At 43.3% G+C, this 13,960-nt stretch overlaps 1 protein-coding gene across 1 annotated transcript in view; it reads left to right on the top strand.

Moving 5' to 3' along the window:
• Positions 1-11,803, top strand: part of LOC146577751 (protein NLRC3-like) — a 135,787-nt gene extending 123,984 nt beyond the window's left edge. Inside the window, exons 2-7 of the mRNA XM_085268258.1 lie at positions 3,238-3,373; positions 5,173-5,249; positions 5,366-7,205; positions 7,798-7,974; positions 9,278-9,451; positions 11,608-11,803. Coding sequence (XP_085124384.1) covers positions 3,264-3,373; positions 5,173-5,249; positions 5,366-7,205; positions 7,798-7,974; positions 9,278-9,451; positions 11,608-11,803 — 2,574 coding nt within the window. The 5' untranslated portion in view covers positions 3,238-3,263. The remainder of the gene's footprint in view (positions 1-3,237; positions 3,374-5,172; positions 5,250-5,365; positions 7,206-7,797; positions 7,975-9,277; positions 9,452-11,607) is intronic.
• The last annotated feature ends 2,157 nt before the right edge of the window (positions 11,804-13,960 follow it).

Here is a 13,960-nt window from a genome sequence, read left to right as displayed (position 1 = left end):
AAAGAATGTTAGCTACCGCTCACCGCTCATCTGCAGGCTTTATTTAAATGGAAAACTTCCACAACAGGCGGGTCTAGCAAAGTGTTGCCAGGGGGCCAGGTAGGGCATTAACAGGGAAAGGGGGGCACAAAGAAATACTTTTCTAGTGTATGAATGTGTGTGTGAATGGGTGGATGATTGTGTATAGTGTAAAGCGCTTTGGGGTCCTTAGGACCAAGTAAAGCGCTTTACAAATACAGACCATTTTACCATTTTTCTTTCTTATTCTCATTTAAAATGTCTCACTGTTATTAAATAATTATCTGAATCTTACAACCAAAGTTTTTATCTGATGTAAAATGTATAGAAATCATACATATACCAACAAGACTGTACATCACTGTCACAACAGTGTTTGTTTTCATTCAAAGGCTTTATGGCTTTAATACCTGGGGGGCCGGTCTCTAGTCAAAATGCCCGATTTTCTGTCCCAGGCCAGTCCTGGCCAACAGGGAAACAAACGCCGACACTGTGCTGCAAGTCTTGGACGACAGTACACCTAAAGCTGGGCAAACACTGCAATTTTCAAACTGCACGATTGGCTCGCAGTTGGTAGGTCACGATGCAGGTCTCACACTATACCGCCCGATGCTCTGATGCGACCTGAGTGCGCACACTGTGCCTCCATATAATGAAGGTTATAACAGAAAATCTGTCGCTCTCTCTCTCTCTGTCTTTCTCTCACACAGACACACCACCACCATCAACTTTGCTAAATTGCTAATGAAAAACATTGATCAGGCAGCTGTGATTGAGCAGCATGTAAATCCAACTATTTTCACGGTTGTTGTGGTCGTGATAATTTTGTGAGGCCACATCGAAAAGGCTCGGATGAGCTTTCCAAAGTTCTACAAGTTGTGCCTCCATCGCTTGTGTCCAGATCACACGCTGCACAGCCGTGCTGCTCCGTCTTTTTCACCGACGTTTACGTGTTTGCGTGTGAGCAGTGTGAGCGGCTGTGGCGACACGCTCACGAGCGAGCAATGTTTGTTCCCCTCAGAGAAAGAAAAAAAAGGCTGCAAAAGTACAGGGAGGAATGGGAAAAGGAAAACACCTGGCTGGAAAAGTGCACGATAACACCTATAAAGCACACTGCACTGTGTGCCGGTGCACTTTTTCCATAGGCATGCTTCTAGTGGTGGGCACATGAAGAACATGAGGGGCGTGAAAGCTCGGGGAACCCTAAACCAATTTTTTGTCCACCAGGCCACGGCAGAAGCAGATATGGTATGTAAACACTGTCTCTTTTTTTAAACCCTCTGGTTAAGGTTAATATGGGCATGTGCAGTGAATATCAGCGCTATGTGGCCAGAAGTGTGATAATATAACTTATTTTGTTTAATAAACAACTGCAAGGATAGATGATTACAACAAATAGATGACTAATACATAAAAGTAATACATGAATAATGATGATGAGTTATGATGCGTACTCAAGCGGGTTTACAAACGGGAGCAAAAGCTGAAATAATGCCTCTACTGAAGCCAATTGTACTAAATGCACTAAATGTGCACTGTTACAAGAATATTTTTCTTTCTATTGTTTTCTATTAATTTATATAATTTTAAGTTAAGCAGGACAGAGTTCTTTTAAAGAAAGATTTACTTATATTCTCAAAAGTTAAGCATGACAGGCTTCTGCTTAAGAAAGAGACCTGTTTTGCTGTGTTAATGTTGTCATTTTGAGCTAAAAATAAATGGCTAAATGATTTTCATGTGTTCATGTCACAAAGAATATGCATCTGCTTAAATCAAATTCAAGTCAAATGGTTAAAAAATAATTTCACACACAAAAAAAGAGCTAAAAAATTCACCACACTGGGAAGGGTGAAGACAACTGGGTCGCCCGGCCCTGGCCACGAGGTGTCCCTTATTTATTTCTCATGGAGTTGGCAACCCTATGTTTACATGATCGAAATATCTTGAACACAAACACAAACAAACAAAGAGGAAGACCGCACAGCAAGGAAACAACTACAAGTCCCAGCATCCTCTGTGTTTAGGGAGCAGCAGTGAAAGTGAAAGTATTGAGCCTCCGTTCAGAGCAGCCGGAGGAGGAAGGTGGAGCTGAGGCAGGTGAGTGTTAACATGAATATGTTTCTTCTTATGACATAAAATAATTCCACGCTGTTCGTGTCTGTGGGTGAAATGTGAGGCCGGTCGGCTCCTCTGAGCGCTGGTTTCCTGTAAGTAGAGAGGAAGTGAGTTTAGCTGAGCCTCCGTTTAGTGTGAGAGAGCAGGAGGAGAGTGAGAGCTGTGCTGAGGCAGGGTGAGTGTTAACACTGCTCTGACATTACTGTGTCTCTGTGGCGGGAACAACAGGCTCCGTCAGTGGAGGCAAAAATAATCAGACTTTGGTTTTTCAAAGGAAACAACTTTATGTCGGAAGTTCCCGCACGCTCATTGGATAACGATGTGTCAATCTCGAGCTATTAGCCAATGAGCGTGCGGATTCACAGAAAGACCCGCCTTTATCACGGGACTTTAAAAACTACAATGGCGACAGAAACTCCGTGAGTGGAGTTCAGGGTGACGTTATGAAACTTAGACGTTTGAGCCACTTCCTGTTCTCAGTCCCAGCGTCCTGATCACCGAGGTTTCTGTTGCTCTGATATCTGATATTGATTATATTGGTAAACAGGCTGTAGCATAAACATCAGGTCTGTTCTGTAAACTGTCTTTATTTTTTCAAAGTAAGGGAATATCTGTGGTCTGATACCGCGGGCTCATGGGCTAAGGACTTGGATTGACAAGTCAAGCGCAGATGATTGTGTTGTTTCTTATAAAGGCTTGTGTGTGTGTGCCTTCCTGTGTGTGTCCTTGTGTCAGTGGAACTGAATCAGTGTGTTAGAGAAAGTGCTCCTCTGCTGTGCCGTCATCGTGTGGATGCTTCTTTTAAAGTTGGAACTCATGTCTTTATGATCTGCTTCATTTCATTGAACCTTTATTTCTAACCATGAAGTCCCTTTGAGGTTACAGCCTCCTGGTTAGGTTTAGGCTGTTATTGTGCTTCAGGCTGAAATATGAGGAGGAAGGAGTGGGGCTGGTTAGCCCTCATGACCCTCACCATAACACATACGTCACAGGACAGTGTTTACCACAGAAACTCCATGAAATGATCAATGAGAACTTTAGAAACCCGTCAGTGTGATGCTTCCAGTACAACAGCACCTCTGAGTGTGTGTGTTTACCTCTCAGACTAACTCCACCCTGACATCAAGAAGATGGAGGAAGAGGATGGAGCAGGATCTGCAGCATCCAGCTGTGTGTCTGTGAGGAGTGACTGGTCCAAAGAAGAACCTCTAAGGTTCAGTAATGAACCTGCAGCAACAATGTAAGAGAGCTGCTGACTCATTTATTCAGTGTAAATAATGATTTTGATGCAATGGGAGAAGAAAAATGACAAAAACAGTTTTAAAAATAAGGATTAAAATATTACAAACTATGTTTTTGAGTTTCCTGATGTAGCACAAAAATATATGAACATAATATTTTACGGTTCTTTTAGGCAGCACCAAAAAACAAAAAGACTATTTTTAAGCTGTCTGAGGTAGTGAGTCAACATGTCACACTGGGTCAAAGGTCAGGGAGTAAAAGTGTGTTTTAAAGGAGGTTTAAAAGCAGCGAGTGAAGGAGCCTGTCGAGGTAAATCGTTCCATAACTGATCAAATTCAGTTGGTGGACCTCTGTGTGAAATCAAGCATCTGGTTCACAGAGAGGATAACCCTCACATGGGCTGTACAACATTATATAGGGAGACAAAAACAGAGATTATCGTAGCCATCGCTCTCTCGCATGGACGTGGCAGTCTTGCTGTCTGCTGCGAATCCTCCCCGTACCTCCGTGACCTCGTCTGGTATCTGCTCCCTCCTCTGTAAGAGACAGTAAAGGAAAACACGTCTCTGCCCAGTCTTGAAAATCTAATCTTATCATCCATTGTTCTTCTAGGGCCTCTTCTTCTTGTGGCCTCAGCTAACTGCTAATATTTAAATGGCTAACATTAACATGTGTGCCAGCCAGGTTAACATTTATGATGAACTATGATTAATTAACTGATGTTGAAACTGGAGCTTTACTGACCTCTGAAATTCCTCCTAAAGTGTTATTCAGTGTTGTGACAGTCAGCTGCTTCAGCTGCTGCTGGGATGGGCTGTGGCAAAGAGAACAGAGAAAATCCAAATCAGAGTTTTTCTCTGAATTAAAAGCAAGGAAACAACAATATATTCTACATGGTGAAACTGATGGTTTCTGGTGTTTGGGTCTGTTTTTCTGTATTTATGCAGATAAAGTGTAAACTCAGATGAATTATAGCATCAAATGTTAAAGGAAAATATCAGGATGAGTGTCTGTGAGCTGAGAAGGACGTGAAGCGAGCAGTTTATCCCAGAGCTGAAGCTGCTCTGTGTGCAGAGATGAGCTCAGATTCCTGCTGTGATTGATCAACAGTCACAGAAATGTAGACTTGTAGTTATTACTGCAGTATGGTCACAGCAGATACTGATAAACATGTATTATGAGGATGGATGATCAAGTTTCTCACTCTCTCCTTTAAATCTCAGTTTTTTCTTCTTCACAGTTTATCTGTTAATTTATTAATGAATAACACTGAAAGAGTTTCTGTTATATTTCCCCTTGAACATCAGCTTATTAGGGCGGCATTAGGAAATAGCCCCCCTCCAAAGAATGAATAAATGAATGATGATAATAATAAAATGATTCAAAAGCAGAGCTCAGAGTGGTAGAATGGTCAAACATGGATCCACGGGTGGTTCAACTGCATTTGGTGACGTGACTAAAGCAAATCTTTCAAATAATCCCACCATCAACGGGATGTTGTCTCCTTTACTACGGTTACTTTACTTGGTCACCGTGTGAATTTCTTTGAAATGAACCAAATTCTTTTATTTGTTGGTTGTTGCATATTTAACCTCTACAGTCAGGAAAGGAGGAGATGAGGCCTCAACAATGTTGGGTTGTAGCTGTGCTTCAGGTTAGAGTGAGTGTCCATGGAATAAATGTAAGTCAGTGAACTGGAAACATGACTGTGTTCAAACTTTGTTTTCCTTTTTATAATGAGTCTAATCAAAGGTGCACAGAAGTATCTCCACTTTGACTTTTCTGTGTCACCATCAGAGCTTCTGCACAGTGTGGAGAAAGATCCAGAAGCAGAGCTGGACTGCAGACAGCCAGTCAGAGCAGCTGTGTACAAAGTAAGACTGAACATCTGTCTGCTGATGGACTCATTTCTGAAAACTGGACTTCTTGTGTTGTTCAGACATTGAAGAGTTTTCTTTCTCTTTAGTCTCATTGTTTTTCTTTCTTTCAGCAGATGTTGGTCTGCAGGAGGTTTTAGATGAACATAAGATCAGTCTGAGGAGGAGATGTGAACGTGTGACTGAAGGAAGTGATGAAACAGGAAGTAGAACCCTCCTCAACACCATCTACACTGAGCTCTACATCACAGAGGGACAGAGTGAAGAGGTTCATACCCAACATGAGGTGAGGCAGCTGGAGACAGCTTCCAAGATGGACGCCCTCCATGACGCTCCAATCAGGTGCCAGGACATCTTTAAAGCCTTACCTGACCAACAGAGACCCGTCAGAGTGGTTCTGACCAACGGCGTGGCTGGTGTTGGAAAAACCTTCTCAGTGCAGAAGTTCACTCTGGACTGGGCAGAGGGCTTGGAGAACCAACATGTCAGTGTGGTGGTTCTGCTTTCATTCAGGGAGCTGAACCTGATCAGAGATGAGCAGTACAGTCTTCTGGAGCTGCTCCATGTTTTCCATCCAACATTACAGAAGGTCACAGCAGAGAAGCTGGCTGTCTCTCAGCTTTTGTTCATCTTTGACGGCCTGGATGAAAGCAGACTTTCATTGGATTTCACCAACAGGAAGCTGCTGTCTGATGTCACACAGAAGTCATCAGTCAGCCAGCTGCTGACAAACCTCATCCAGGGGAATCTGCTTCCCTCGGCTCTCGTCTGGATAACTTCCCGACCCGCAGCAGCCAATCAGATCCCTCCTACATGTGTTGACAGGCTAACAGAAGTACGAGGCTTCACTGACGCCCAGAAGGAGGAGTACTTCAGGAGGAGATTCAGTGATGAAGAGCTGTCCAGCAGAATCATCTCCCACATGAAGACATCCAGGAGCCTCCACATCATGTGTAGTATCCCAGTCTTCTGCTGGATCACTGCTACAGTTCTGGAGCACATGTTGACTACAGAGCAGAGAGGAGAACTGCCCAAGACCCTGACTGACATGTACTCACACTTCCTGCTGGTTCAGACAAAGAGGAAGAAGAACAAGTACCATGAGGGACGTGAGACGAGTCCACAGGAGCTGACGAAGGCTGATAGGAAAGTTCTTCTGAAGCTGGGGAGGCTGGCGTTTGAACATCTGGAGAAAGGAAACATCATGTTCTACCAAGAAGACCTGGAGCAGTGTGGTCTGGATGTGACAGAGGCCTCGGTGTACTCAGGAGTTTGTACAGAGATCTTCAAAAGAGAGTGTGTGATCTTCCAGAAACCAGTCTACTGCTTTGTTCATCTGAGCATTCAGGAGTTTCTGGCTGCTGTCTACAAGTTCCACTGTCACACCAACAGGAAGACAGAGGTGGTAGAAGGTTTTCTAGGGAATTTCCGAGAAGAATACAAAAACAGATCTTTTTTTAAGAACATGTTCAAGTCTTATAGCTTCACATCACTGGATGTCTTTTTGACTAAAGTCATGGAGAAATCCCTCCAGAGTAAAAATGGCCACCTGGACCTGTTTGTTCGCTTCCTTCATGGCCTCTGTCTGGAGTCCAACCAGAGACTCTTAGTAGGTCTGCTGGGTCAGACAGAGATCAGTCCAGGAACCATCCAGAGAGTCATCAACAACCTGAAGGAGATGAACAGTGATGAAATCTCTCCTGACAGAAGCATCAACATCTTCCACTGTCTGATGGAGATGAACCACCTCTCATTATTTCAGGAGATCCAAGAGTTCCTGAAGTCAGAGAACAGATCAGAGAAGAAACTCTCTGAGATCCAGTGCTCAGCTCTGGCCTTCATGCTGCAGATGTCAGAGGAGGTTCTGGATGAGTTGGACCTGCTGAAGTACAACACATCAGAGCGGGGACGACAGAGACTGATTCCAGCTGTGAGGAGCTGCAGAAAGGCTGGGTGAGTCCAGATGTGATCATTAACATCATTGATCAGTGTAGGTTAGTAGTTTAATGTTGAAAATAAAATCAGATTGTAACCACAAAGTGTTTGTGTCCGTACGCTGCAACCTTCCACACCATTCCTTTATTGTACAGACTCAGCAGCAGCTCCATGGATCCCAAATCCAAGAGTGGAGAACAGATTTGAAGTGTGTCACATCCATGCAGTCACAGCTGTTTCCACCATGTTTCCACTGATATTAATCCTGTTCAATGACACGTTTCATATCAGTGAATATGTTCTTTAGGACGTCCACTGACATGTTTAAGTGTCCTGCTGGAAATCACTCAAATCATCCATGAAATCCATGAAAAAGCCAAAAGCAGATTAAAGCCAAACAAAGATTCTCATTAAAAGTCTGCAGGTCTGAGAGAGACTCAATCGTTGTGTCATGTCAAACACAGTAAGAGGAGCTGAAGCACAGATGTGAAGAGCAGATTCATCAGATTATGACCTCACTCTGTTTTGTCTTCATATACATTCAGTCTGTGTTTATAATGCAGATTTTCTGCTTTTATAATAACACATTTTATATTTTCTATCATCACAGACTGACTCGGTGTGGACTCTCAGAGTCTCACTGTGAAGTTGTGGCCTCAGCTCTGAAGTCCAACCCCTCCCATCTGACAGAGCTGGACATGAGTGGAAACAGATACCTCCAGGATTCAGGTGTGAAGCTTCTGTGTGCTGGACTGGAGAGTCCAAACTGTCGACTGGAGACTCTGAGGTGAGTTCACTGACTGCGGCTGTTGTTGTTTTTCTATATTTCAGGTCTTTGATGGATGTTTGAAACTTTCTTCAGTTCCTAAATGTTCAGGATGTGTCTGAAGACAAATGTGAAGAAGTTTGAGTGCTTTCAGAAATGTTGTCTTTCCAAACGACTGAACAACAGTTTTTCCTTTTGGCTCCAAACAGAAGTGACAGACTTGAGCAGGGTTCATTTAAAGGCTGACAGAAGTGGAGTGGTGACGGGGAGATGTTTGACAGGACAGTGTTTCAGCCTCCACAGGTTCATGTTGTGCTCCATCAGTCAGTGAAGATGAAGTCAGTGCTGATGAGGCTGTAGAGTGTGTGAGGGATGTGAATGAGGATGATGAAGATCTGATGATAGCAGATAAAAACAGGCTGCAGAGACTTTGAGCCATACAGGGCACACAGTGTGTGTACAGAACAGCTGAAATCATTATGGAGGCCTCACTGGGATATGGAAGCATCACAGTACAGCTTCAGTGAAGCATTAAAGTCTCTGATATGAGATGAGAAATGAAGCAGCCAGAGCTTTTTCATGAGTGGAAATCCACTGTGACTGTGAGCTGCTGCTACAGCCTCCAGATTAGCCAGCAGCTCATCCTGCTCAACATTTCCTCACCAACTTTAATGGAAGTGTGATGTTTTCAGCTGGAGTGATGGTCAGGGTGGCCTCCCTCTCCTCTTCTTCTCCTCTTCCTCTTTCATTTGTAAAGCCACTTCTGCTGCTTTCATTCATTTGGAAGTCCTGTAGCTGAGTTTGGGAGAGACTAACAGCCTCGGCAGCAGAGGGGAGAAAGGCTGTAACACCACCACTTTACTCTGTTCTACCTGTCACATCATTTTATCAGGAAACAAATATGCTCATGTTTTTACTATGTTTGTCTTGAAGATGTAAGAAGATCACATGGTGCTTTTTATTATTGTGTTGGTTTGTTTGCTGTCTCTTGGATGGAGCCCAGCTGTGCGTGGCCCCTGGGCTGTGGTCAGAGTGTGTGCTGGATAATCCGGCCCAGGATGAGGCCAAACTGACATGGGATGAAATGTCTGTCACATAATTGAGCTTTGTGAGAAATGTACGACTTTAATGTGAAACATTCAGAGTTTTTTCTCTTGTTGTGTTTGTTTGAAGCTGCTTCCTGTTGGCTTCAGCTGTTTGGAGTTTCCATTTTCTAAACTTCTACATTCTGAACCTTCTTCAGCTCTGAACAGATGATGAAACACTGAATGATTTCAAGCTCACACTTTGTCTAATAAACTTACATCTTTCATTCTTCATACAGATTGTGGGACTGTGGTTTGTCAGAGATCAGCTGTGATTATCTGGCAGCAGCACTGAAGTCCAACCCCTCCCATCTGAGAGAGCTGAACCTGTGGGGAAACAACCTGCAGGATTCAGGAGTGAAGCATCTGTGTGGTTTCCTGGAGAGTCCAGGATGTGGACTTGAAACTCTGAGGTCAGTCAGCATGTTTTAGTTGTGCTGAGATGAATATGATGTGAAAGTTGTGCTGACACTAAACTGCAGACATCAGGCTGATATTATACTGATCCACACTGAGGATCTTCATGGTAAAGTCTGTTTTCTTCTTCTCTGGTTTAGTCCATTGACTGCAGCAGAACAATGTTCACATTTCAAACAGTGAGACTCAACGTATGGCCCGCGGCCCACACGCGGCCTGCCCACCTTTCCTGATTCAGAGAGAGGGGACCCTGATTAACTGTGTAGTGTTCTTCCTCACAGTTCTAAGTATCAGACACAACAATGAATAATCCACAGCTGACTGTCTTTAGCAGGTCAAAGGTCACGGCACACAGCAGACAGTGGGAAATATTATAACTCTGATCATTTATCAGCACATATCCATATGTATAAAAACAAAGCTGACACTGTGAGACTTGATCAGAGGTGTGATCATCACAGCAGAGGCCTTTGTGTCAAAGTCACTGAGGATCAAACAGAAACACATGAAGCAGATTTTCCTGTTCTGGCTTTTTATAGCAGATAACCTTCAAAATATTCTGCAGTCCATCAAACACTGAAGCAAACCATGAATCAACATGTGAACATGAGCTGATGCTGCTGAAGTGAAGCAAAGTTACAGAGGTTTGATTACAGACACAGCTGAGAGTTTGTAATCTGTCATCATTTTAAAAGCTTTACATTTCTTCAGTATTGAACAGCAGAAATGAGGCTTTGTTTTGGGAGGCCGACAGCAGTGAACACAACAGCAGACTGGTGCGTAATAAGCAGTGAATAATGCAGGAAACAGATTTTTGAAGGTAAACTGTTCTTGAAGTACACTGAGAGAGAGAGAGCTGTGCAGGAAGTAAACGTCAAAGTCAGAGAGAATTCATGACGATGTTCATCAAACGTAAAGCGTAGTTTGGATCTTCTTCTGCTGCTGGTTCACTCAGTTTTGGTTGGAGACAGATGAAACCTGCAGCTTCAGGATCTGTGAGCTGTCCACTTTCAGCCCCGACGGCGTGTCCGTGTACGTGCCGTCGAGTGAACGATCCACGCTCTGTGTTTCCATCTTTGTGTGTTTAGCTGCTCTCATTTACTGTTTTATCTGTTTGCTTGTTGTTGAAATACTTTTGGGAGCTTTAACCTGAGATTCTGGCAAAATACGTTTATATTAAAAATCGATTCAGGATTGAATGAATCAACATCGCTTTATTCAAATTAAAACCATTTAAATAGGAAAATCCATTTTTTTACAGCCGCCTCTAATGCTGGGTAATGTCAGCTGGTCCATGTGCAGCTGGCTGTGAGGCTCAGGGAGCGTCTACAAAGTGCAACACTGAAAGAACATCATCCATAAATATTGAGTAATAACTGGACTCTCATACAGCGAGACTCAAATGCCTTTAAACATCAGCTTATCCTGCTGATCCAAGTCCAACACTGAGTTTGTAAAAACATGTTTGTCAATCATTTTGTTTGGTTTCTGAGGAAAATGATTCAATAACTTGCTGCTAATACACAAAGTTTCATCATATTTCCTCATAACCCTCTTTTGTCTGACCATTTGATCCCATTTGAATTTGCAATAAAGGATCCACAGAGTTTGGTGACAATAATGACAGTAGATGTTTGTGTGAAAGTGCTGGAAGCAAATGAGTGTGTGATGTTCTTTCAGTGTTGCACTTTGTAGACGCTCCCTGAGCACTGGTCTCACAGCCAGCTGCACATAGAGACCAGTGTTGTTAGTCCAGGTCAGAAGATGACTTGTTGGAATGAAAATGAGCTTGTAGTTTGTCTGCTTTAATAATGTGACTGGAAAAAGGTGTTGGACTTCAAATATGTCCATTTCTTTCACACTTCACCTTTAAAAGTGAAGCCTTGTGGTTCCTGGAAGGAAAAACACGACTTTTTCAAGTCTTTGTCCTGTTTTTATGATAAATGTACGACTTTAATGTGAAACATTCAGAGTTTTTTCTCTTGTTGTGTTTGTTTGAAGCTGCTTCCTGTTGGCTTCAGCTGTTTGGAGTTTCCATTTTCTAAACTTCTACATTCTGAACCTTCTTCAGCTCTGAACAGATGATGAAACACTGAATGATTTCAAGCTCACACTTTGTCTAATAAACTTACATCTTTCATTCTTTATACAGATTGATGGACTGTGGTTTGTCAGAGATCAGCTGTGATTATCTGGCAGCAGCACTGAAGTCCAACCCCTCCCATCTGAGACAGCTGGACCTGAGTGACAACTACAAGCTGCAGGATTCAGGAGTGAAGCATCTGTGTGGTTTCCTGGAGAGTCCAGGATGTGGACTTGAAACTCTGGGGTCAGTCAGCATGTTTTAGTTGTGCTGAGATGAATATGATGTGAAAGTTGTGCTGACACTAAACTGCAGACATCAGGCTGATATTATACTGATCCACACTGAGGATCTTCATGGTAAAGTCTGTTTTCTTCTTCTCTGGTTTAGTCCATTGACTGCAGCAGAACAATGTTCACATTTCAAACCTTCAAAGAAGAAGAAAAATCCTCCACTGGATAATTCACTGTGAAACTCTCCAACTCTTCATTCCACCTTAAAGTCTGTCTGACACTGAAATCCAAAGCAAAATGTGCGTTTGCTTTACAGACAGCAGTCCAACACAAACATACACACATCATCCAAAACACAGTCCAACATCCAAATCTCCTCCACTGCCAGCATGAATGATGGGAAAGAGAAGGAGGAACACTCTGACATTCAGGGTTAGAATGAGTTTCATGAAGCAGACTGTGAAGATCAAAGCTGCATTAGAAAGCTTACATGAATGAATGAGTGGACAGAAGTGGACAGAGATCATCTGAAGCACTTCAAAGGCTTTAAATCAGCACATTTCTCTTTATTCTTTATCAACTCTGTTAGTTTCTCTCAGTTTTCTGTGGAATGAAGCTAACAGCAGGCTAATAAGATGCTGACCAATAGGTTTCTATTAAAGGTTGTAATTTGTATATGAAAAAGTGCTTTGGCTCAGCAGGGATCAGCTTACAGGTAGAATACAGCTGCTGGATGGGATTAGCATGTCATAGCTATCTACCAAACTGCTAACTGGGGGATTTCAGGCCATCTATGGATCATTTTTGCTAACTGTTTATTCAGCTTAGGCTCACAGGGCTGCAGCCTGTGCCCTAGCTGTCATAGGGCAAGAGGCGTGGTCCACCTGCACAGGTGAGCAGTCCATCACAGGGCCAACAGAGAGAGACAGAGAAGCACTCTCTCACATCCACACCTACAGCCAATTTAGAAGCACCAATGAACCTAAGCAGCATTTCATTGGACTGTGGGAGAACATCCAACCTCCACAGAAAGGCCAACAAGCTTCAACCTACAACCTTCTTGCTTTAAGGCACTAGTGCGAACCACTTTTCCCCATTTCAGCCCAAATCCTGCATCTTCCTGTTTCTGACTCCAGGCCAGCTCCACTAACACTTTCTCATCAGACACTGCCACCTAGTGGAGGAAGTCTTAGTCCCATTTGAAGCTTCAGATGACAGTTAGTTCCTTTACAAAGAGGTGGAGGTGGTGGGGCCACAGCACCATCATCACTGAGTGCCATAGGACACTTAACCTTTGTTTCCATATGCTGGGAACTTCCTGTTGTTCCAAGGAGGACTGGAAAATGTGTGAAAATCTCCCAGTCAGTTCCTCACAGCACACTTCAATCATTTCCCTCCCACAGCATCAGGACCAGGGCTTTTTCTCTCTTTGGTCCCACTAAGAGATTTCCACACAAACACCTCATCAGTGGGACTCTCAGAGCTACCAGCCCTTTGCTACAATCACAAAGCTCTTCATTGAAATCAATGATATCAAAGCTGGAATCAAATGAGTCCAAGTCTTCTGCTGATTCAGCATCACATTCATCTTTGCTCCTTGTCCTGCATCCCCACCATGGACTTCATTCCTTTCCAAGCCAGCCTTGAGTGTCCTTTATTCAGCTCATCCTCTGCTTTACTTTTACACCTGATTTTAGCTGCTTTATCTCTCTTTCAACAAGTTTCTGTGCCTCCATCTTTTTCTTCTCTCCCTCATAACAAGACAGCTTCTTCTGCCTGAGAACATGTTGGAGTGATTTACTAATCCAGGGCTGCTTATTGGGGAAAATACTTCCTGTTTCCAAAGTAATCCCCATTTTTCCCAGAAAGAAATGTAAGTAAAAATCGATGATCTAAGTGAGAACACGAGCCTTTAAAAAGTCCCAGTGGGTGCAGTCAAAGCAGTCCCTCAGTCCCAGTATAGAGTCTTTGGTCCAGACTGGAACAACTGTGTGCCCAGTTTGAGCTCTCTTCAGTGCTGTGACCTGACAGACCCAGAGGGGCCATCACATCACATCTAGAAGCTCCCCTAATGGAGCCACAACACATGTCCAACACTTAGTCTGTCTTGTTGGACCAACTGGAAGAAATGATTCAAGGACTTAGTCACAGAACAGAGATTCAAATCTCCAAAATCCAACTGGCTGCAT

The sequence above is a fragment of the Mchenga conophoros genome, linkage group LG3 (genome assembly GCF_057382185.1).
Source record: "Mchenga conophoros isolate Kocher_MC1m ecotype Shallow Benthic linkage group LG3, M_conophoros_male_GT1.1, whole genome shotgun sequence".
Lineage (NCBI taxonomy): Eukaryota > Metazoa > Chordata > Actinopteri > Cichliformes > Cichlidae > Mchenga > Mchenga conophoros.
Note: the sequence above shows the minus strand (reverse complement) of the source record. Positions and strands in the feature narration are given on the sequence as shown.